General features: G+C 48.6%; 3 protein-coding genes across 3 annotated transcripts; 1 reads left to right on the top strand and 2 right to left on the bottom strand.

Moving 5' to 3' along the window:
* Positions 1-138: 138 nt before the first annotated feature.
* MGC147490 (uncharacterized protein) lies at positions 139-10,796 on the top strand. Its single transcript, NM_001079405.1, is given in 6 exon segments — positions 139-1,128; positions 1,218-1,313; positions 1,437-1,670; positions 7,912-7,934; positions 8,228-8,358; positions 9,877-10,796. Coding segments are annotated over 6 exon segments (1,380 nt in total). The 5' UTR covers positions 139-777; the 3' UTR covers positions 10,422-10,796.
* Positions 10,797-11,699: 903 nt separating this feature from the next.
* Positions 11,700-16,856, bottom strand: LOC100488177 (microfibril-associated glycoprotein 4-like). Its single transcript, XM_012970770.3, has 6 exons — positions 16,851-16,856; positions 16,697-16,775; positions 14,449-14,594; positions 13,157-13,253; positions 12,791-12,973; positions 11,700-12,096 (listed from the first exon to the last, which is right to left on the bottom strand). The coding sequence occupies exons 1-6, from the start codon at positions 16,854-16,856 to the stop codon at positions 11,840-11,842; spliced, it is 768 nt and encodes a 255-aa protein (XP_012826224.3). The 3' UTR covers positions 11,700-11,839.
* A 4,304-nt stretch (positions 16,857-21,160) lies between these two features.
* On the bottom strand, positions 21,161-23,377 carry LOC100488486 (microfibril-associated glycoprotein 4-like). Its single transcript, XM_012970769.3, has 5 exons — positions 23,368-23,377; positions 22,403-22,560; positions 21,903-21,999; positions 21,528-21,722; positions 21,161-21,414 (listed from the first exon to the last, which is right to left on the bottom strand). The coding sequence occupies exons 1-5, from the start codon at positions 23,375-23,377 to the stop codon at positions 21,161-21,163; spliced, it is 714 nt and encodes a 237-aa protein (XP_012826223.1).
* Between the last annotated feature and the right edge of the window lie 1,240 nt (positions 23,378-24,617).

Genomic DNA, 24,617 nt, shown 5'->3' on the forward strand with positions numbered 1-24,617 from the left:
TCACATCGTTCCCCCTGCCCCCCCCTCCTCCTCTTCCTCGGCTCCCTCCCCCATTCTCCTGTGTTCTCCCTCCCCCACTCCTCATGCAGCTTGGAGAGACAGACGCATGAGAGAGACAGGCAGGGAGGAGAGAGGGAAATAGAGACAGCCAGGAAGTGGCAGAAGGGGCAAGAGACAGCCAGGGGAACAATAGAGAGACTGCACAGCTCCAAGGCCTGGCCTGGATGCCTGGGGTGTAAGAGACATTCAGGGAGTGGAGAGGAAAAAGGGTGTGGGCAGGGGAAGCCATTCACTGAGGTCAAAGAGACAGTAAGAGACAGCCTGAGGTCACATACATTACCCATAGGCAGGAAGAGACAGCTTGGGGTTGGTGAGAAGGATCAGTGACCAATCAGATTTAAAGAGACAGCCTAGGGTTAGACTGAGCTAAACAGGCAAAAAAAGAGACTGCTCTGGAGTAGAAATATTGGTCAGGAAGAGACAGTTGGCACATTTGGGGTAAATAGGAAAGAAAGATCAGGTGAAAAAGTGACCGCCTTGTAGCGGGAATGAACAATAGGAACTAGGAGACAGTTTGGGGGTCAGAGAGAGGTTTGGGCGTCGGGCGAGGCGGGCACAGAAGTGGCACAAACAGGTGAGGTTAGTGAGAGGTTCCACACACAGGCACAGCGCCACAGGCGTGGTTTATGGGTAAGGGCCCAGGGCTGTGACTGAGGCAAGCGAGACAGCAGTTGGCATCTGATTGGCACTAACAGGCGAGACAGACAGGTGCCCGCCATGGCCTCTAGCCCAGTCCCACTGCCCCTGCTGCCCTCTCTCAGCTGCATTCTGTGCCACGATGTGCCCCGGGAGCCGGTCACCCTAAGCTGCGGCCACTGCCTGTGCCGGGGATGCTTGGAGCGGGCATGGAGGGGGCAAGAGGCCTACCCTACCTGCCCCAAGTGCCGGCCCCCTTCTGTGCCCACCCCCGACGGAGTGCAGCGGGGCGCCTGTGCGGAACACGGGGAGAAGCTGCATTTATTCTCCACCCAGGATGGGAGGCTGATGTGCCCCTCCTGCAGGGATGGCACCGAACAGCACCCCCCTCATACGCTCGTGCCCCTACAGGAGGCAGTGGGGGGCTACAAGGTATGTAACTAAACATAGAGCTATGGGGTCATATACTGCCCTCAGTTACCCTACTCACACTCCACTAACCTCCTTTATTTGCCCCCCAGGATGAACTCATCTCAGCACTCGCCCCGCTGGAGGCCCGGCTCAAGGAACTGCAGCAAATGCAATGTGCCCAGGAGCAGATGATTGCCCAGCACCGGGTAAGTCCCACAGTGCCCCCAAGATACCCCCCTATGGGGCACCTCAGGGCAGTAGCCCAGGGGCAAATTCGCCATTTCCGCTGCTGATCTGTACGCCCCCCCTCCGCTTTCTCTTCTCTACAGGGGAACCTGCTCAGCACCAAGCACCATGTCAATATGGAGTTTGAGAAGCTGCACCAGTACCTGCGGGAGAGGGAGGAGAGGCTCCTGCGGGAGCTGCAACAGGAGGGAGATGTCATCCTGGCCGAGATGGAGGAGAGTCTCAACAAGATCAAGCAGAACTGTCAGGGGATCCTACAGACCATCAGCACCACCCAACCCAGACTGTACGAGCAGGACTCCATCTCCTTCCTTACTGTAAGTGCCCCTCTGTATTACACCCAGCCCAGGCTGTACCAGCAGGATCCCCCCCCCTTACTGTAAGTGCCCCTCTGTATTACACCCAGCCCAGGCTGTACCAGCAGGATCCCCCCCCCTTACTGTAAGTGCCCTCTGTATTACACCCAGCCCAGGCTGTACCAGCAGGATCCCCCCCCCTTACTGTAAGTGTCCCTCTGTATTACACCCAGCCCAGGCTGTACCAGCAAGATCCCCCCCCCTTACTGTAAGTGTCCCTCTGTATTACACCCAGCCCAGGCTGTACCAGCAGGATCCCCCCCCCCTTACTGTAAGTGTCCCTCTGTATTACACCCAGCCCAGGCTGTACCAGCAAGATCCCCCCCCCCTTACTGTAAGTGTCCCTCTGTATTACACCCAGCCCAGGCTGTACCAGCAGGATCCCCCCCCCTTACTGTAAGTGTCCCTCTGTATTACACCCAGCCAGGCTGTACCAGCAAGATCCCCCCCCTTACTGTAAGTGTCCCTCTGTATTACACCAGCCCAGGCTGTACAACAGGATCCCCCCCCTTACTGTAAGGCCCCTCTGTATTACACCCAGCCCAAGGCTGGTACCAGCAGGATCCCCCCCGCCCCCTTACTGTAAGTGTCCCTCTGTATTACACCCAGCCCAGGCTGTACCAGCAGGATCCCCCCCCCCTTTACTGTAAGTGTCCCTCTGTATTACACCCAGCCCAGGCTGTACCAGCAGGATCCCCCCCCTTACTGTAAGTGTCCCTCTGTATTACACCCAGCCCAGGCTGTACCAGCAGGATCCCCCCCCTTACTGTAAGTGCCCCTCTGTATTACACCCAGCCCAGGCTGTACCAGCAGGATCCCCCCCCTTCTTACTGTAAGTGCCCCTCTGTATTACACCCAGCCCAGGCTGTACCAGCAGGATCCCCCCCCCTTACTGTAAGTGTCCCTCTGTATTACACCCAGCCCAGGCTGTACCAGCAGGATCCCCCCCCCTTACTGTAAGTGCCCCTCTGTATTACACCCAGCCCAGGCTGTACCAGCAAGATCCCCCCCCCCCTTACTGTAAGTGTCCCTCTGTATTACACCCAGCCCAGGCTGTACCAGCAAGATCCCCCCCCCCTTACTGTAAGTGTCCCTCTGTATTACACCCAGCCCAGGCTGTACCAGCAAGATCCCCCCCCCTTACTGTAAGTGTCCCTCTGTATTACACCCAGCCCAGGCTGTACCAGCAGGACCCCCCCCCTTACTGTAAGTGTCCCTCTGTATTACACCCAGCCCAGGCTGTACCAGCAGGATCCCCCCCCCCTTACTGTAAGTGCCCCTCTGTATTACACCCAGCCCAGGCTGTACCAGCAGGATCCCCCCCCCCTTACTGTAAGTGCCCCTCTGTATTACACCCAGCCCAGGCTGTACCAGCAAGATCCCCCCCTCTTACTGTAAGTGCCCCTCTGTATTACACCCAGCCCAGGCTGTACCAGCAGGATCCCCCCCCTTACTGTAAGTGCCCCTCTGTATTACACCCAGCCCAGGCTGTACCAGCAAGATCCCCCCCCCCTCTTACTGTAAGTGCCCCCCTGTATTACACCCAGCCCAGGCTGTACCAGCAAGATCCCCCCCCCTCTTACTGTAAGTGCCCCCCTGTATTACACCCAGCCCAGGCTGTACCAGCAAGATCCCCCCCCTTACTGTAAGTGCCCCTCTGTATTACACCCAGCCCAGGCTGTACCAGCAAGATTCCATCCCCCCCCTTACTGTAAGTGCCCCTCTGTATTACACCCAGCCCAGGCTGTACCAGCAGGATCCCCCCCCCTTACTGTAAGTGCCCCTCTGTATTACACCCAGCCCAGGCTGTACCAGCAAGATCCCCCCCCCCTTACTGTAAGTGTCCCTCTGTATTACACCCAGCCCAGGCTGTACCAGCAGGACCCCCCCCCCTTACTGTAAGTGTCCCTCTGTATTACACCCAGCCCAGGCTGTACCAGCAGGATCCCCCCCCTTACTGTAAGTGCCCCTCTGTATTACACCCAGCCCAGGCTGTACCAGCAGGATCCCCCCCCCCTTACTGTAAGTGCCCCTCTGTATTACACCCAGCCCAGGCTGTACCAGCAAGATCCCCCCCTCTTACTGTAAGTGCCCCTCTGTATTACACCCAGCCCAGGCTGTACCAGCAAGATCCCCCCCCCCCTCTTACTGTAAGTGCCCCCCTGTATTACACCCAGCCCAGGCTGTACCAGCAAGATCCCCCCCCCCTTACTGTAAGTGCCCCTCTGTATTACACCCAGCCCAGGCTGTACCAGCAAGATCCCCCCCCCCCCTTACTGTAAGTGCCCCTCTGTATTACACCCAGCCCAGGCTGTACCAGCAAGATTCCATCCCCCCCCTTACTGTAAGTGCCCCTCTGTATTACACCCAGCCCAGGCTGTACCAGCAAGATCCCAACCCCCCCCCCCCCTTACTGTAAGTGCCCCTCTGTATTACACCCAGCCCAGGCTGTACCAGCAGGATCCCCCCCCCTTACTGTAAGTGCCCCTCTGTATTACACCCAGCCCAGGCTGTACCAGCAGGATCCCCCCCCCTTACTGTAAGTGCCCCTCTGTATTACACCCAGCCCAGGCTGTACCAGCAGGATCCCCCCCCCTTACTGTAAGTGTCCCTCTGTATTACACCCAGCCCAGGCTGTACCAGCAAGATTCCATCCCCCCCCTTACTGTAAGTGCCCCTCTGTATTACACCCAGCCCAGGCTGTACCAGCAGGATCCCCCCCCCCTTACTGTAAGTGCCCCTCTGTATTACACCCAGCCCAGGCTGTACCAGCAGGATCCCCCCCCCCTTACTGTAAGTGCCCCTCTGTATTACACCCAGCCCAGGCTGTACCAGCAGGATCCCCCCCCCCCTTACTGTAAGTGCCCCTCTGTATTACACCCAGCCCAGGCTGTACCAGCAGGATCCCCCCCCCTTACTGTAAGTGCCCCTCTGTATTACACCCAGCCCAGGCTGTACCAGCAGGATCCCCCCCCCTTACTGTAAGTGCCCCTCTGTATTACACCCAGCCCAGGCTGTACCAGCAAGATCCCCCCCCCCCCTTACTGTAAGTGTCCCTCTGTATTACACCCAGCCCAGGCTGTACCAGCAAGATCCCCCCCCCTCTTACTGTAAGTGCCCCTCTGTATTACACCCAGCCCAGGCTGTACCAGCAAGATCCCCCCCCCTTACTGTAAGTGCCCCTCTGTATTACTCCCAGCCCAGGCTGTACCAGCAAGATCCCCCCCCCCCTTACTGTAAGTGCCCCTCTGTATTACACCCAGCCCAGGCTGTACCAGCAAGATCCCCCCCCCTTACTGTAAGTGCCCCTCTGTATTACACCCAGCCCAGGCTGTACCAGCAAGATCCTCCCCCCCTTACTGTAAGTGTCCCTCTGTATTACACCCAGCCCAGGCTGTACCAGCAGGATCCCCCCCCCTTACTGTAAGTGCCCCTCTGTATTACACCCAGCCCAGGCTGTACCAGCAAGATCCTCCCCCCCTTACTGTAAGTGTCCCTCTGTATTACACCCAGCCCAGGCTGTACCAGCAGGATCCCCCCCCTTACTGTAAGTGTCCCTCTGTATTACACCCAGCCCAGGCTGTACCAGCAAGATCCCCCCCCCCTTACTGTAAGTGCCCCTCTGTATTACACCCAGCCCAGGCTGTACCAGCAGGATCCCCCCCCCTTACTGTAAGTGTCCCTCTGTATTACACCCAGCCCAGGCTGTACCAGCAAGATCCCCCCCCCCCCTTACTGTAAGTGCCCCTCTGTATTACACCCAGCCCAGGCTGTACCAGCAAGATCCCCCCCCCCTTACTGTAAGTGCCCCTCTGTATTACACCCAGCCCAGGCTGTACCAGCAAGATCCCCCCCCCCTCTTACTGTAAGTGCCCCCCTGTATTACACCCAGCCCAGGCTGTACCAGCAAGATCCCCCCCCCCTCTTACTGTAAGTGCCCCCCTGTATTACACCCAGCCCAGGCTGTACCAGCAAGATCCCCCCCCCCTTACTGTAAGTGCCCCTCTGTATTACACCCAGCCCAGGCTGTACCAGCAAGATTCCATCCCCCCCCTTACTGTAAGTGCCCCTCTGTATTACACCCAGCCCAGGCTGTACCAGCAGGATCCCCCCCCCTTACTGTAAGTGCCCCTCTGTATTACACCCAGCCCAGGCTGTACCAGCAAGATCCCCCCCCCCTTACTGTAAGTGTCCCTCTGTATTACACCCAGCCCAGGCTGTACCAGCAGGACCCCCCCCCCTTACTGTAAGTGTCCCTCTGTATTACACCCAGCCCAGGCTGTACCAGCAGGATCCCCCCCCCTTACTGTAAGTGCCCCTCTGTATTACACCCAGCCCAGGCTGTACCAGCAGGATCCCCCCCCCCTTACTGTAAGTGCCCCTCTGTATTACACCCAGCCCAGGCTGTACCAGCAAGATCCCCCCCCTCTTACTGTAAGTGCCCCTCTGTATTACACCCAGCCCAGGCTGTACCAGCAAGATCCCCCCCCCCCTCTTACTGTAAGTGCCCCCCTGTATTACACCCAGCCCAGGCTGTACCAGCAAGATCCCCCCCCCCTTACTGTAAGTGCCCCTCTGTATTACACCCAGCCCAGGCTGTACCAGCAAGATCCCCCCCCCCCTTACTGTAAGTGCCCCTCTGTATTACACCCAGCCCAGGCTGTACCAGCAAGATTCCATCCCCCCCCTTACTGTAAGTGCCCCTCTGTATTACACCCAGCCCAGGCTGTACCAGCAAGATCCCAACCCCCCCCCCCCCCTTACTGTAAGTGCCCCTCTGTATTACACCCAGCCCAGGCTGTACCAGCAGGATCCCCCCCCCTTACTGTAAGTGCCCCTCTGTATTACACCCAGCCCAGGCTGTACCAGCAGGATCCCCCCCCCTTACTGTAAGTGCCCCTCTGTATTACACCCAGCCCAGGCTGTACCAGCAGGATCCCCCCCCCTTACTGTAAGTGTCCCTCTGTATTACACCCAGCCCAGGCTGTACCAGCAAGATTCCATCCCCCCCCTTACTGTAAGTGCCCCTCTGTATTACACCCAGCCCAGGCTGTACCAGCAGGATCCCCCCCCCCTTACTGTAAGTGCCCCTCTGTATTACACCCAGCCCAGGCTGTACCAGCAGGATCCCCCCCCCCTTACTGTAAGTGCCCCTCTGTATTACACCCAGCCCAGGCTGTACCAGCAGGATCCCCCCCCCCTTACTGTAAGTGCCCCTCTGTATTACACCCAGCCCAGGCTGTACCAGCAGGATCCCCCCCCCTTACTGTAAGTGCCCCTCTGTATTACACCCAGCCCAGGCTGTACCAGCAGGATCCCCCCCCCTTACTGTAAGTGCCCCTCTGTATTACACCCAGCCCAGGCTGTACCAGCAAGATCCCCCCCCCCCCTTACTGTAAGTGTCCCTCTGTATTACACCCAGCCCAGGCTGTACCAGCAAGATCCCCCCCCCTCTTACTGTAAGTGCCCCTCTGTATTACACCCAGCCCAGGCTGTACCAGCAAGATCCCCCCCCTTACTGTAAGTGCCCCTCTGTATTACTCCCAGCCCAGGCTGTACCAGCAAGATCCCCCCCCCCTTACTGTAAGTGCCCCTCTGTATTACACCCAGCCCAGGCTGTACCAGCAAGATCCCCCCCCCTTACTGTAAGTGCCCCTCTGTATTACACCCAGCCCAGGCTGTACCAGCAAGATCCTCCCCCCCTTACTGTAAGTGTCCCTCTGTATTACACCCAGCCCAGGCTGTACCAGCAGGATCCCCCCCCTTACTGTAAGTGCCCCTCTGTATTACACCCAGCCCAGGCTGTACCAGCAAGATCCTCCCCCCCTTACTGTAAGTGTCCCTCTGTATTACACCCAGCCCAGGCTGTACCAGCAGGATCCCCCCCCTTACTGTAAGTGTCCCTCTGTATTACACCCAGCCCAGGCTGTACCAGCAAGATCCCCCCCCCCTTACTGTAAGTGCCCCTCTGTATTACACCCAGCCCAGGCTGTACCAGCAGGATCCCCCCCCCTTACTGTAAGTGCCCCTCTGTATTACACCCAGCCCAGGCTGTACCAGCAAGATCCCCCCCCCCCTTACTGTAAGTGCCCCTCTGTATTACACCCAGCCCAGGCTGTACCAGCAAGATCCCATCCCCTCCCTCCCCCAGTACAAATAACATATTTTATATTAACTGCCAATTTTTATTCCTTTCTTCCAGGACATAAAGTCGTGCATGGAGATGTGAGTATCTTCCTCTGAATTTGTATTTATTGATAGATCGGAGCTGCCATACTGTAACTTACACAGTTAAAATGATCAGAATGCTCCATACAGTCCAGTGAACAGCGCCCACTAGTGGCCAAACAGGAGAATAATATTTGCACAGCAGGAATGTATTACGGACATTAATTCATGCCCCGCCTCCCCCATCCCAAGGGCCTAGCTTTGCATTATGGGAGTGGTAGTTTAAAACTCTTATAACAGGGGGGTCTGTACCAACTACCAGAGTATGAACTTTTGCTTTCTGCCCCCAGATGCTACGCGGGTTACAGAGACGGCTTCCCGACCCAGAATGTGGTGGCCCCAAGGGACTTTGGCTTTGGAGCAGTGAAGGATCTGATTCAGTACACAGCCTGGAAAGATATGAAATCCTACATCAGCCCAGGTAAGTGACCCTGCCGGATTGCTCCTGTGTGGCCCACTAGGGGCATGCTTTCATTGCGCTTTAACCATTTAAAGGCTGCAAAAGTCTCCTTTATTGATAGTTTTATGGCATCTTTCGGCTGTTCCTGCTGAATTGTGCTTACTACAGGGAAATCCCTATTTGCCATAGTTTTATGGTATCTCTCTGTACAGGCTATGGGCAAACTTAGGGGGCTGTTCCTGCTGAATTGTGCTTAGTACAGGGGAATCCCTATGTGTCATAGTTTTATGGTATCTCTCTGTACAGGCTATGAGCAAACTTAGGGGGCTGTTCCTGCTGAATTGTGCTTAGTACAGGGGAATCCCTATGCTGCCATAGTTTTATGGTATCTCTCTGTACAGGCTATGAGCAAACTTAGGGGGCTGTTCCTGCTGAATTGTGCTTAGTACAGGGGAATCCCTATGTGCCATAGTTTTAATTAGTAAAGAAGTCTTTGAATCCAGAAACTGCCATTTCTGGTCTTTTTACCATTAAAAAAAACTCCACAAACCCCTACTTGGAAGTTCAGTCCATCTTCAGGCAGGCCGGGGTCCCAAACACAAGGTCACAAGGTAAAGTAACACAACAGGGCAATAGGGTGAATGGCCGGCAATGGCCCCGTCACAACCAACAATCCAACTGATATTCTCTGTGCACGCTAAGGTCCTCCCCATTGCGGGCTAAGGTCCTCCCCATTGCGGGCTAAGGTCCTCCCCATTGCGGGCTAAGGTCCTCCCCATTGCACGCTAAGGTCCTCCCCATTGCGCACCAAGGATAGCTATGAGATATTTTGAGATAAAGTGGTCCATTTGCATTTGAAAATGTTGAGTTTAATCTGTTGGTAGGGTGTCTGACCCTAGCAACCTGGCTGTGGTTAAAGGACATGCAAACCTTACATTTTCCACCCACACCGCATCATTTGCCCTGCATATATCCCCTCCGTTTGCTAGCACCATCACATTTTCCTAAAGCAAATAGCAACTTTCACCCGGCAGCCATTTTCCCTCACATTTCCCTGACATCTCCCTGACATCATCAGTAAAGGTGATGCAATAAAGAATGCAGGCTTACACAGGCAGAACTTACTTTTGATAAAATCCTGCTTCGATTGAGCACTGTAATGGTTAAGCTGTGCCCTGGAGAGGAGGTTAGGAGACAGAGTGCACAGCTAGAGTAGAGTTTCTATGGAAACCAGCAATGCCATCTCTTCATTGGCTGCTAGACTGGAGGGTATGTTTAGTAACCTGAGTTCAGACAAACTGAGCACGCTCAGTAGCCAAGAGCCAAAGATAATACCTAAGGAGGGGGCCAAGTGGGTTTGAGGAGGAGAAGGAATCTAAAGTGGTTAAGGGGACGTTGCAGCCTCACTATAAACCTTTGAACAACCACAGTTCACCGATTAAATTTTTTGTGGTGGTTTTACTTGTCCTTTAAACAACAGCCTGGACGAAGGTGAGAAAGTTTGACAAAATCTAATCTGCTTTCTGACCATTTCCGCAGCCCTGCCCGATATAATCATGGACCCCAGCACGGCGCATCTCAACCTGATCCTCTCCGAAGACCTGACCAGTGTCCGATACAGCGACACCAAGCAGAATCTGCCCGAGAACCCCCGGCGTTTCGATTACTGTTGCTGCGTGCTGGGTACGGAGGGCTTCACGTCCGGAAGACACTACTGGGCCGTGGACATCTGCAACAAAACAAAGTGGAACCTGGGGGTGGCTAAGGAATCGGTGAACAGGCGCGGTGGGATCACCCTATCCCCCGAGAATGGGTTTTGGATACTCTGGCTTCGAAATGGCCACGAGTTCAAGGCATTGGATGTCCCGTACCGGACTCTCACCTTGCGAAGCAAACCGCAACGGTTGGGCATCTTCCTAGACTACGAAGGGGGCGTCCTGTCCTTCTACAACGCCGACGACATGACCCACATCTACACCTTCGTCACTTCCTTCTCCGAGACCATCTACCCTTATTTCTGTCCCTGCCTCAACGACTCGGGGAAGAACGGCGGCCCCCTGAAAGTCCTCCACCATATACCGTGAGAAGCGGTTGGCGTTGCGCGAATGTCGAAGAAGGAATCATTCCAGCCAAAATACCTTTTACCACTATTGTGTGTCCTATTTCTGTAATCTAGATGATGATCCCTAGCGAGCCAAGGGGCGGGACTGGGACTTAATGCTTTAGTCGTACTCCTTTTACTAAAAGTATTCATTGTGATGAAGGAAACCGGTCCAAGTGTGGGTTTCATTACTGCCCCCCCCCCCATCTACGTCATTCATAGGGTCTGTTCCGCTTTAGTAACTTCAGCTCTTATCACTTTGCATCTTCCCCCGATACTAAGCTGCAAAACGGAAATTTAATGTATTTCATGTTATCATCCAAGTACGACCTTCAATAAACTCGCAACTGGAACCAAATGGCGGTGTCTTGGTACAAAGTGACTTCATTGAAGGCAAACAGGGGGCAGGGCTTTGGGTATGGGGTTACCCATGATGGTAGCCACTAAGAAAAACTGCCATTGCTGTCCAACTGGAGACTTGTAGGCCAGATGTGGCCACCATGCTGCCTCAAAGTACCATTGACCTTCCTACATGGCAGTGGTTGTCCAACCCTAGGTATTGGCTCATTATTATTCTCAAGAGCCAAAAATAACCCACATATATTATAGTGCAAATTATACCCCCTATTTTAAAATATATGGATATTATAAGCCACCGAGGAGTTCCATTGCTAGAACAGCTGTAGGCTCTTTAGAGCACCATAGTATGAAGAACACAGCTTTATGACGTATGAGCCAGAAATAACCCACATATTTTATATAGTGCAAATTATACCCCCTATTTTAAAATATATGGTTATTATAAGCCACCGAGGAGTTCCATAGCTTGAACAGCTGTAGGCTCTTTAGAGCACCATAGTATGAAGAACACAGCTTTATGACGTAAGCAGCCATCAATAAGGCTCCTCTATCAGTTGATAGTTGTATATTTATGCAAAAGATGCAGGTCGCCTTTGGACTTTGACACCTCAACTTCTGGGTTTTGGGGAGGGGGGTTTCTACCTGAGCTCATGATTAATCTGGGTCACGTTATGATGTTATCCGGTAGATATGTGGGAATTTGGAGACTTGTATAGGAGTTCGTCTACAGATAGAGCCATGTTGGTCTAAGGATTGTACATGAAAGCTGCCATACTGCTTTCTCAGCCAATGCAAACAAGAAACAACGTCACAGTGCCTCTAGTGGCCATACTATTGTAAAACATTGCCCTTGTTTAGCCCTGTATAAAAGAAGAATTGCTTTTAAAACACACAGGTCAGTATGTCTTTTTAATAAGGCACAAAACATAGAAGAGGCTATTAGTACACGGTCAGCTCAATAACCGTTGGGTCAGTATAATAGCAAGTACTGATTTTCCTCCTTAAACAGACAGAAACAGGCCCAGACCCCTAATTCAAAGCCTAAAGCCTCCGCATCATCATCTGACTTGCCCTGAGGGTCTCTGGGTATTCCACCCATGTTACCCAGGAGAAGCCATGTTGTGGACTCTTCAAAGTATTGGGGTTGATGTAGCGTGCGTTGAGCCCAGCATCGGCGCAGCCATTGGAATAATACCAGAACCCGCCCCCCCAGTACTCCGCGCAGTTCTGAATGTCGTTTATTTGGTCGTTGTCGTAAGTGGAGAACCTCTGTCCTACGTGCACACTCAGTGAGTCTCCTGCAGGGAAAACATGGTGGAGTTTGGGTTAGAACTCATTCAATTGGCTGAGGTAACAAAGAAACTTGAGGCACATTGATATCAAGCTGTGGTTTTATGGTCTGCATATACTCTCTCTCTCTGTTAAAAAAGCACTAAGGGCCAAAACTCAAGGGCCCTCATTTGTCAAGGGACATTTTCATGCAGGGGAGCTAAGTTCCAGACAAAAAAAAAATCATGGGGCTTTTTATGGCCTAGGTTTACTGTGAGATAGTCTAGTATGGTGGTTCTCAACCTTCCTAATGCCGCGACCCTTTAATACAGTTCCTCATGTTGTGGTGACCCCCAACCATAAAATTATTCCTAAGACCATCGGAAATATGTGTTTTCCGATGGTCTTAGGCGACCCCTGTGAAATTGTCGTTCGACCCCAAAAGGGGTCCTGACCCACAGGTTGAGAACCGCTGGTCTAGTAGGCCAGTCTACACTGGTTTCAGGTGATAGAGCTAGGTCAGGCCTGTTTTGGCCCCTTGAATGGTGACCAATCTCTGTGCAGTTCTATGGAATATGTCAGTGACATATAAATAAAGAGAAGTAATAATCAGTTTTGAGTAACATTGTGTGATACAAAAGCCCACTGTCTCTCGTTTGTCTGCCTTCTACTGTACAGGGGTTCTCCAAAACCCCATAGATAATACAGGTAGACCTATATTACCTGCACCACCATCTGTAAATCCATCGACATACAGTTTGTATCCATCATGCTCTGCATTCAGCGCTTGGGGTGACAGGCTGAAGTTGGAGTAAAAGGCGTAGACTTTCTGGCCATTAAAGTTCTCCAGTTCCACCCTCAGTTCATATCGGCCAGTCATGGTCAGACGCTGGATGTTCTGCAGCCCTAGAATGAAGTGAGCAGAACCTCAGCAGACAACATATCAGAGATATGATTCACTGGAGGTTTAATTATACTGTCAAGATATAATAATTTGTAGCACAGACATAAGTGAAGCATCCTGGGTGGTTAAAAACCACTGGGCTATACTAAATGTAAGAAGAACAAGGAAATGGGTTAGATGGTTACCCAGCCAGTATTCGTAATCGGCATTTCCAAATCCCATCACGTAGTCCTGCCAGTTTTGGTTGAAGTCAGTGGAGCCATCAAACCTCTTCTGAAATACCTGTCGGTGGTACAGTCCAGTCAATGCTATGTTCAAAATGATGGTATCTACTACTACTAGAAAGATCTTATATCTTAAAGAAGCATTGGCAAACCTGTTAATCTTCAGCTGGTAAACCTCATGACTCATTTTGGTAACCTTCTAGGACCTTCTAGGACTCATTTTGGTAACCTTCTAGGACAGCGGTTCTCAGCCTGTGGGTCAGGACCCCTTTGGGGGTTGAACGACCCTTTCACAGGGGTCGCCTAAGACCAATGGAAAACACATATTTCCGATGGTCTTAGAAATAATTTTATGGTTGGGGGTCACCACAACTGTATTAAAGGGTTGCGGCGTTAGGAAGGTTGAGAACCACTGTTCTAGGGGATATCACAGCAGGAAGCCCAACTAAAGGGAAACTCCACCCAAAAAGATTGTTTGTTTGGTTTTTTTTGCATGATGAAAGATGTAATTCTAAGCAACCTTTTTTTTAATGGGTTTAACAGACTTCCAACTCATTATCATCTTCCATGTACCTTCTAAGCCTTCTTGGGCTTAAACTTGACCAACCCCTTTTTGTTTTTTTATGAATCTTCTCCATCATAGATCTTTGTACTTTTTGGAGGAGGCAGCTTTTTAGGGTAAGAACCTACAGAGCAGTTGAGTTGCCTCCGATAGATCTCTGCTATCGCGGGTGACAAACAGCTCCTAAGGGATTTCCACCGGCAACAATAGGAGTCACCGGTGGAAAGCCCTTCACATCGGTTCAGTAATCCGAAGTCATGCAAAGTTTCCTTCTGCAGGCAACTTCTCATGACTTTGGATAAAGAAGCGATGCAAAGGACTTTCCACCGGCGACTCCTGTTGTTGCTGGTGGAAAGCCCTTTGGGAGTGGTTTGTCGTCCGTGATAGTAGAGATCTATCGTGGGCGACTCAACTGCTCCATGGGTTCTTACCCTTGATCTTCAAAGCAGTTCTAGCTGTAAACATTCTTCACAGATGGGGTGAAGCCCACTGTGTGGTTTATGTGGCTATGACTTGTGTATGCCCCCTACCTCCCAGTTTAATGATCTAAATATACAGTAATTAGTCACTTTCTGAATACCTTGAGAGGCAACCCAAGAGATTGTCCCCATTGACCCTAGATGTGGCCTCTATGATAGGATCATCAAGACTGTAAAAAGAAGATTGTCATTTGCTTTTCCACATCACTTACTGTCCAGGGCATCCCATTGGTGGTCATGTCACAGTATACAGGCAGAGGGTGCTGGGGGCCTTGTGGGTAAATGAGGTACTCGCCATCAGACCGAAAACCTTTGTCCCACAGGTCTTGGCAGTCAAGGGGTGGGATTTTGTGCAGAACTGGAGATAGGGGGAAAAAATGAAATCTTTTGATACAGAAAGAGAGGAAACCAAAGGAAATGAAAGATTATTTTATGTTTGAAAGACTGGGCTTTATGGTGGTGTATTCTGGCTTGATTATACTGTATGATTTATTTAAGCCTCTGTTTCTGGATATCTGCCTATCCACCTATACCTATATATGTATACTGTATATATATCTAGACTTCTGTATTGGAGACATCCAGGACTCACGATAGCTAGGTCTCTCTGTATGGAATATCTAGACCTAATTACTTGATATATCAAGAACTCTATCTGGGAGATATCTAGTTGGAGGGCTCTATATTTGACATATCTACAAGTGAGAAACTATCCAGGCAGATGACATTATATTAGTCTCAGAATATTATCACTGATAGATCAGCTCATATTCTTTTAATAACGTTTAATTGCTTTAAATATGATTGCCTTGACCGAGATTTTTCCTGAAACGTTAGAGCAGGGTGGTCCATTTGGAGGTCAATAGGCTAGATGTGGCTTCCCAAAGGATTTCTATGGCCCCCAGTCTACTCAAAGGCTCCATAGACTTCACTGTAAGGCAACATCATTTTAATTACATTTGGTTTGGAACATACTCTATGACAAATGATTGACCCACTTCATGTTATACATACAAGGCACATTTTTGGTAAGTTCAAACTATATGCTACAGATATCATGAAGTTATGCAGCTTTAGGGTTGATGTGCTGAGACAGGTGTTAATTAAAGTAGAAGTGAAAAACTCGATAATGGCTTTAGGGGTTTAGGGAGCTCAGAATGGCACAAGGGTTTAGGGAAATGGCTCAGCATGCGAAATACAACTAAAGTGGGTAAGTAACAGAGAAGGCAAATGGGATAAGAAGAAAGTCAGAAAAGTGAGAATGGCTCATTGGGAGGGAGAAGACCTTTACGGGGAAGAGAGTGGGATAATGCAGCATAAAGAAGTGAGAAGATAAAAGAAGCGAAATAGATGAGAGTTACCGATGGAGAAATAAAAGGGGATAAGAAGACAGTCAGAAAGGTGAGAATGGCTTATTGGGAGGAGAAGACCTTAATGGGATAAGAAGAAAGTCAGAAAAGTGATAATGGCTTATTGGGAGGGAGAAGACCTTAATGGGATAAGAAGAAAGTCAGAAAAGTGATAATGGCTTATTGGGAGGGAGAAGACCTTAATGGGATAAGAAGAAAGTCAGAAAAGTGAGAATAACTTATTGGGAGGGAGAAGACCTTAATAAGATAAGAAGAAAGTCAGAAAAGTGAGATTGGCTTATTGGGAGGGAGAGGACCTTTACGGGGAAGAGAGTGGGATAATGCAGCATAAAGAAGTGAGAAGATAAAAGAAGGGAAAGAGATGAGAGTTAATGATGGAGAAAGAAAAGGGGATAAGAACAAAGTCAGAAAAGTGAGAATGGCTTATTGGGAGGGAGAAGACCTTAATGGGATAAGAAGAAAGTCAGAAAAGTAAGCTTATTGGGAGGGAGAAGACCTTTACGGGGAATAATGCAGCATAAAGATGTGAAAAGATAAAAGAAGGGAAAGAGATGAGAGTTACTGATGGAGAAAGGAAAGGGGATATGAGGACATGAATGAAATATGAATGTTGTATGTAGACGTTTAGCAAAGGAGTGACAGAGAAGAGAATGGCACATGGGGAAAGAAGGAATAAGAAAGATACAATGGCATAAGGAGAAGTAAGGGGAAAGGAGGGATGAGTTGGCATGTGGGGTGGAATGGAAAAGGGGGGAGAGAGATGCTGGGTATTAAAGAGTTGGGATCAGAAAAGGACATAAGGAAAGTGCAAATAATGGGAGGGGAGAATGGTAAAATACACAACTTCAAAATTGTTAATAGGCATTATACAGCAAATACTAAAAACAACATGGCCATACTTGGGGTGCCCTATGTCTGCTTAGCCAAGGCTACCATGTTCCCCTACAAGTTTTCTGTGCAACTGGATTGGCATCTGGCCTGTTGGTGCCCATGAGTGTTATAATAATAATAACAATAACACCTTTCAAAGCAATTATTAGCAAGCACTCAGTCATTCCCTTGGGAATATGTCACTAAAAAAAATACTTACCCAATGTGTCCAGTGATTCTGATTGTGAGATAATGGGACTTATCAGAGACAACGGTCCAATCAGGATCAAAAGAAGGATCTACAAATAAAATCAGGTTGTATAAAAGCAAAGCCATGGGGGAGAGATTACAGAGCTGTGGTAAGATCATCCTACCGCCATTGTCATATAGGGATTCAATCGACTCTCTCTGGTCCTCAGTCCATCAATGGTGCCAGCAGCAAGATCTCTACAATGCAAGGATGGATTCCCTTTTATACCCAAAGAGTTACATGTAGAGGAGGAACTCTCTGTAAGAAAATTGGGGATTACCAGAGATTTGGAAAGAGTCTACAAAAAAATTGAAGCTTTGTTGTAACAAAAACATAATTCTCCTTTTTTGCTTCCCCAGTCACATTCTTTTATATTATACATGGGTGGATCATCTGAAGGAGGCTCAGATCAAACATTAATGTAGGTTGTCTTCTGCAAGTGATCCTTGGTCTTTATCGCCTAGGTATCTCTTTTTTATTTTAGGTTTTGGTAACATACTTAAAGATCGTCTTGTCTTAGGTGTGCTTAGGGCAAACATAGGGCAATCCTAGTTTGATTCCCATAGAATCACTTGTGGACGCAGTGAATGAGGACTTGCCAATGGAAGGGCAACTTGTCTTGTGTAGGTACTCTAAGAGCATGAGTTGGTTAGGTTGTAGAGCAGGGTTTTTCAAAGTTCTTGAGGTCCAACTTCTCCCGGGGCAAGGGAGGGAAGTTTGACCTCAAGAACTTGGAAAAACCCTGCTCTACCACCTAACCAACCCATTTTTAGGTTCTACTGGGTCTTAACCAGGGACTTTCTGATTGTTGGCTGCTCTCCCTAACTATTGAGCCAGGAGAGCAGCTGCCAAGAGTTCGTTGCTCATGTATCCTCCTATGCATTCTCCCTCCTATACTGGGCTTTATGAGATCACTCCAGCAGCCTTATTGGTTAGGTGTGGCCAGCCAATCAGGGCTAACTCTGCCCTATATAAGCCCAGTCCTCCTCTCACTCCTTGCCTGAGCATTTTGTAAGGCAGTGTTCCCCAACCAGTGGCTCGGGGGCAAATGTTGCTCCCCAACCCCTTGGATGTTGCTCTCAGTGCCCCCAAATCAGGGAGTTATTTTTGAATTCCTGACTTGGGGGCAAGTTTTGGTTGAATAAAAACAAGATTTCCTACCAAATAAAGCCCCTGTAAGCTGATAGGGTGCATAGAGACTGCCTAATAGCCAATCACAGCCCTTATTTGGCTCCTCCATGAACTTTTACGGTGCTTGTGTTGCTCTCCAAGTCTTTTTACATTTGACTGTGGCTCACGAGTAAGAAAGGTTGGGGATCCCTGCTGTAAGGGAAAGCTAGGGGGCACTAAAGAGGAGAAGGAAAGTGAAGTCTTTAGGCAAGAACTGATACTGCACAGACAAGGAAAGGGGCAAGGGCAGGACAGAGCAGGCAAAGGCTGGAGCGAGAACAGCACTGAAGTTGGCAAAAACTGGAGCATGAACAGGACGGATCGGGTGAAGGCTAGAGCAAGAACAGTAACAGGACTGGAGCAGGCGAAGACTGGAGCAAGAACAGGACTGGTGCAAGAGCAGGAACAGGACAGAGCTAGAGCAGAATAAGTGTAGGAACAGGAGCCAGAACAGGGAACTAGGAGCTAGCCACAGTGCTATATATAGGGCAAAGTTAGCCTTGATTGGCTGGCGACACGTAACCAATAAGTCTGCTGGGGTATTTCACAAAGCCCAGTATAGGAGGTAGAATGCATGGAAGGATAAATGAGCAATGAACTCTTGCCAGCTGCTCTCCTGGCTCAATGGTTAGTGAGAGCAGCCAACAATCAGGACGTTCCTGGTTCAAGACCCAGCAGAACCTCACACTCATGCTTTTAGAGTATCCAAACAATTTTGAAGCTCAAATTTGGCTGGAGCTGAAAACATGACTGTATGAGCCTTGTTGCCCTACTTACAAAAATATCTAGTGCAGCAGTGTTCAACCTGCATCTCACTCTAATGGACCTTTCAACTAAGATTTCAAAAGTAAATCTCCAGGAGCAAATCCATCCTAATTGGCCTTTAGTCCGGACTTTCCAGCCAAGGATCTGGGGCCCCTTCACAGTTTGGGAACCACTTGTGTAGAGTGAGGCTCCAAGATGAAGCAGTACAGGTTCTGGTGGTGCCAGTATTGGTCCTCAGAGATTATATTGTTGTGATGGTGTAGATGGAATGTTTAATACTGTCCTATTGTCAAAAACCATCATAAAGGAAGAACCTGACTGAAGTATAATGGCTATTAATAAATGTTTCATACAAAGAAGAAACCCACATGTTGCTGTTACTGCATTTCCTTTTTCTAAATAGAAAATATAACAAAGAGCTTAAGGTTCCTTTATGTCCGTGGAAACCCCCTGCCTGTTTATAAGGAGTAGGTTTGGGTTGGGTTCCCTTTCCCTACATTGGCGACTCCAATAAAGTGACAATGACACTCATACTCAGATGGCCCTATGTACTCTGTGTGGGTGGATAGATTGTAGGTCTAACCTTTGGTCAGGGACCCAGTTAGGGCACAGGTATTAGTAAATGTCTGTGTATCAGTCATTTTACCATAGTTCCAAAACACCAATAACATTTTTATCCAAACTGACCTCTAAACTGGGCTTTCAGGTGTATCTAGGAGAGGTATTTTTTCCAAATCTCATCCTAACTGGCCTTTATCTTGACCTCCCCCCCCCCCGCTACTTTTTAATGCTCCCTAAGTGGTTAGCCCCACAGTTTGGGAACCACTGCTCTAGTCTGAGCCCCACAGTTTGGGAACCACTGCTCTAGTCTGAGCCCCACAGTTTGGGAACCACTGCTCTAGTCTGAGCCCCACAGTTTGGGAACCACTGCTCTAGTCTGAGCCTCACAGTTTGGGAACCACTGCTCTAGTCTGAGCCCCACAGTTTGGGAACCACTGCTCTAGTCTGAGCCCACTGGGCAGTCTGCCCACAGTTTGGGAACCACTGCTCTAGTCTGAGCCCCACAGTTTGGGAACCACTGCTCTAGCCTGAGCCCCACAGTTTGGGAACCACTGCTCTAGTCTGAGCCCCACAGTTTGGGAACCACTGCTCTAGCCTGAGCCCCACAGTGTGGGAACCACTGCTCTAGCCTGAGCCCCACAGTTTGGGAACCACTGCTCTAGTCTGAGCCCCACAGTTTGGGAACCACTGCTCTAGTCTGAGCCCCACAGTTTGGGAACCACTGCTCTAGTCTGAGACCCACAGTTTGGGAACCACTGCTCTAGCCTGAGCCCCACAGTTTGGGAACCACTGCTCTAGCCTGAGCCCCACAGTTTGGGAACCACTGCTCTAGCCTGAGCCCCACAGTTTGGGAACCACTGCTCTAGCCTGAGCCCCACAGTTTGGGAACCACTGCTCTAGCCTGAGCCCCACAGTTTGGGAACCACTGCTCTAGCCTGAGCCCCACAGTTTGGGAACCACTGCTCTAGCCTGAGCCCCACAGTTTGGGAACCACTGCTCTAGCCTGAGCCCCACAGTTTGGGAACCACTGCTCTAGCCTGAGCCCCACAGTTTGGGAACCACTGCTCTAGCCTGAGCCCCACAGTTTGGGAACCACTGCTCTAGCCTGAGCCTCACAGTTTGGGAACCACTGCTCTAGCCTGAGCCCCACAGTGTGGGAACCACTGCTCTAGTCTGAGGCCCTCTTCATCACAGCTCTATCAGCAGATTCGTGGCCTCATGAAATTTGTGTGCCAATGTTATTAATAGCAAAGGACTACTGCACTAGCTAGTGCTGAAGAAGAAGCTTCTAAAAGATGACAATGTCTGTGTGAGTGAACAGACAGATAAGGCTTATTTGTATTGGGCAGATCAGAGGGTAAGTGGGTGTGGCCATGTTTTGGATCAAGATGTAGCCTAAAGTATGCAGATCTTTCTTCATCCAACCCAGAGAGCTGTTGCATTGCTGTCTCATTCAGGAAGGCCAATTCTAGTCTAGGCAGAGTGTTTCTAAAGAACTCCTGGATACTCTTCAAGTTGTATTTGAATAGGTAACATGTTTGTGATTCACTGTGCCCTCTTTGAAATTATGGACCAAGTTTGAGGCCATTGCTGGGTATCAGTATGGGTAAATGTATCCGGAAAACAATGCTGTAGGACTTGCCTATGGAGAATGCTTCAGCCAACCAAAATGGCAGCTCGTTGTTTTTGTACAAACAATAAAGTGTGCACTTTTGTATACTTAATAAATGAAAGAAACTGCAATCATAAATATATCTTTATATACTGTATGAGATATGTGAGATAAAAGAATTGTGTTTTAGAATTGCACAGCACCCCAACTTGTAGACCTTCAAGCAGATGTTGATGCAACCCTTCCAGTGTTGAGTGGAAAATTAAATCCAACAGCAGATGGCAAAGCATTGGTTGACTCCATGGCATCTATCTGGGAGTGTAGACTTACGGTTTAGACCGTGCTATCTTCATTTCACTCCGTTTCAGGGAATAGTTGTGTCCCTTCCAGCTGTTCCACACAAGACCCACAGCGTACTGGTTGTTGTGGCCTCCTAAATATCTGCCGTTGAGGTTAGAGGCATGGCAATGGCGATACCAAAACCCTCCTTTATAGCTGTTTGCACAGTTCTCTGTGGTATTATCTCTATCATTGTCAAAAGTGGAAAATGGCATCCCATTATGCCACCCGAACGAATCCCCTGTTGAGAGAAAAGAAATGTCTCAGTTCTGCCATCAGGAAACCTAGAACCTAGGAAAAGGGACAAATTAATCAGTGTTGGCATCGGCAACCCTGTATCTGTTTGGCACGCACCTATTGGATTAGATTTATCGCCCTCCTCAAATCCAGCAATATTCAGTCTGTATCCATCCTCCTCGGGGGAGATGGCAAAGCGAGAAAGAGAGAAATCCTTGTAGGTCGCGAAACGCGTATTGTTCTCAAAATCTTCCAGGTCAATCCGGAGCCAACTTGGTTTAGTCAGGGTGAGAAGGTAAATATTGTGCAAACCTGGAGCAGGAACAAGAGTTTCTTATAAATATCAAACATTCTCATTAAAAGCCCTGCCTATATGGTTTCTTTAGCTGGTCTGATTTCATTATGTGTCTTTCTACCAGGTCGATAGAGGGTTAATAGTGCATTTTCAAAAATGTCTCTCATTCTGCACAGAATATCCTGCAAATCATTTACCCAACCAATATTCTTTGTTTGCTTGTCCAAAGCCAGACTGATATTCCCGCCAACCTCGGAAAAAGTTCACAGAGCCGTCAAATCTTTTCTGAAATACCTGAAATGAAGGTCAAATGAAAGTAATGTCATTTGGAAGGGTTGAACTTGATGGACTTCTGCCTATTTTCAAGCCAAATCAACAGTGTATGTTACTATGAATAGCTCAGATACAGCTAATATATGTATATGAGAAAGATGACAAAATGAGAAGGTGGACTAACAACCAATACAGTGAAAGATAGGTAGTAATGGTAAGTAATGTGGGATCCACTCTTCTGAAAAGGTTGCTCTGATCTGATAGTTTGGCCCTTAAGCCAGGGATCAAGCCATAATGCTAGCCCATCAGAAGAGGTCCACATCAGCTTGATGATGGAGTATTTGCCCAATGGGATTCTCTAACACGCCCCAAAGATATCTAATTGATATTTAGCAGTTAGATAGTAAAATGCAGATATACTCACTGTCCAGGGCCCTCCTGAGCTGCTCATGTCGCAGTATACAGAGACTGGGTTGGAGTAAGGTCCAGCAGGGTATATTAAATAAACCCCATCTGAGGTGATTCCTTCTTCATACACATCAGAACAGTCAAAAGGGTGGCAGGTGTGCTGGCAAAGATGGACTGAAAATAATGGAACATGTTAACCTAAAATTGTGTTTATTATGTGGATCCAACTACATAGAGATCTATAGGAATCATTTCATCCTAGACCCTGATTTGGCAATATCCTATTCATTGCTGCTTTTTCCGTACTAGTGTTGTATGCGGAAGTCAACTACCCACGTGGCCTATTTCATCTACTTTTTCCACAAAAATAATTCTCTGTAGAATATCTCTTAAAACATGACCTTGACTTGGCTAGACTGTAAGTTAGGCAAACCAGGAAAGAACTTTGATGACCAAGAAAGAACTTTGATGACCAAGAAAAATCTTTGATGACCAGGAAAGAACTTTGATGACCAAGAAAAATCTTTGATGACCAGGAAAGAACTTTGTTGACCAAGAAAGATCTTTGATGACCAGGAAAAATCTTTGATGACCAGGAAAGATCTTTGATGATCAGGAAAGAACTTTGATGACCAGGAAAGAATATTGATGACCAACAAAGAACTTTGATGACCAGGAAAGAATTTTGATGACCAAGAAAGAACTTTGATGACCAGGAAAGAACTTTGATGACCAAGAAAGAACTTTGATGACCAGGAAAGAACTTTGATGACCAGGAAAGAACTTTGATGACCAAGAAAGAACTTTGATGACCAAGAAAGATCTTTGACGACCAGGAAAGAACTTTGATGACCAGGAAAGAACTTTGATGACCAAGAAATATCGTTGATGACCTTGCCAAGCAAAAGGATCTTTCCTTGTATGCCCCTGCACTAGGCTGGATTTGCCTATATACATACTGCATGTATTTGTATTTCTCACTTATGGCCATGCTTCTTCCATCTGCATGTCTGTCCGAGGGGAGGAGAGGTCTACTCACCACTGTTGGCATTTTTTGCGAGTGAGTCTGCTCTCCCATGTTCTGCCCTCAGGGCTATAAACAAAGCAAGATACAGCAGCAGCTTCTAATTGGTGGAAAGGAAACAGCATCAGCATTTATATGAGGTTCAACCATTTCCTCTTTCTATCTAAAAAAAATAAAAAAACAGCCTCATCCCCAGGCATCCATTAAATCAGATTGATTCTTGATGCCCACTTTTTATCTGCAAGAATAGAGAGAGTAATGTATTATGGTATTAATGTGGCACGGCTTTCCACTTATATAAAGGTACTTGCAGATTCTGAACTGGTACCCCCACCCCTATAATCCAGTCTTTGCTGATGCCCTACGGTTGCTATGGAAATATAGAGCTATCAATGCTTCTTATAGGAACCCCTCTATCCGTATCCGCATGCAACACTATCCCATTAAATGCGGTAACGCCATATAAGAACAAGACTATAATACATTACTAGTATATAGTACATTTACCTGCATGATGGCAGCCTTGGACGACTAAAATTAGGCGTCTGTCGAAATCGGAACTTTATATGCTCTCTCTTTATCTCTATTGTGGACCCACGCCCATTCATACTGACATTTCTTGAGTAGAAATAAAAAGTGGGCTTGTGTAGCCTTTAATTAAACAATATCTATTTGTTTTTCCCAAATTGCTCACGTTATCTTCGTTAAAACGAGGCGTCTGCTGTTCCTGGGAAATGATTTTGCTCGATAACATTTGCAGGGTATTGATGATGTTGATGATGTTTGTTTATGAGGAGTGGTACCACTCCCAGGGATGTGACTGCACTTTCTGTGAAACAAAATAATTCTCTGTAGAATATCTCTTGACTTGGCTAGACTGTAAGTTGGGCATACTAGGAAAGAACTATAATGACCAGGAAAGAACTTTGATGACCAGGAAATAACTTTGATGACCAGGAAAGAACATTGATGCCCAAGAAAGATCTTTGATGACCAAGAAAGAACTTTGATGGCCAGGAAAGATCTTCGATGACCAGGAAAGAACTATGATGGCCAAGAAAGAACTTTGATGACCAAGAAAGATCTTTGATGACCAGGAAAGAACATTGATGCCCAAGAAAGATCTTTGATGACCAGGAAAGAACTGTGATGGCCAAGAAAGAACTTTGATGACCTTGCCAAGCGAAAGGATCTTTCCTTATATGCC

Source organism: Xenopus tropicalis, chromosome 9 (assembly GCF_000004195.4).
Source record: "Xenopus tropicalis strain Nigerian chromosome 9, UCB_Xtro_10.0, whole genome shotgun sequence".
In the NCBI taxonomy this organism is placed as follows: Eukaryota; Metazoa; Chordata; class Amphibia; order Anura; family Pipidae; genus Xenopus; species Xenopus tropicalis.

Coding starts and splice junctions, on each gene's coding strand:
- LOC100488486 (XM_012970769.3), bottom strand. Junction 21,723..21,902: donor AAACAAAGAATATTGGTTGG/GTAAATGATTTG, acceptor TTCCTGCTCCAG/GTTTGCACAATATTTACCTT. Junction 21,415..21,527: donor CGATAAATCTAATCCAATAG/GTGCGTGCCAAA, acceptor TTCTCTCAACAG/GGGATTCGTTCGGGTGGCAT.
- LOC100488177 (XM_012970770.3), bottom strand. Junction 12,974..13,156: donor CGATTACGAATACTGGCTGG/GTAACCATCTAA, acceptor ACTTCATTCTAG/GGCTGCAGAACATCCAGCGT. Junction 12,097..12,790: donor ATTTACAGATGGTGGTGCAG/GTAATATAGGTC, acceptor TTTTCCCTGCAG/GAGACTCACTGAGTGTGCAC.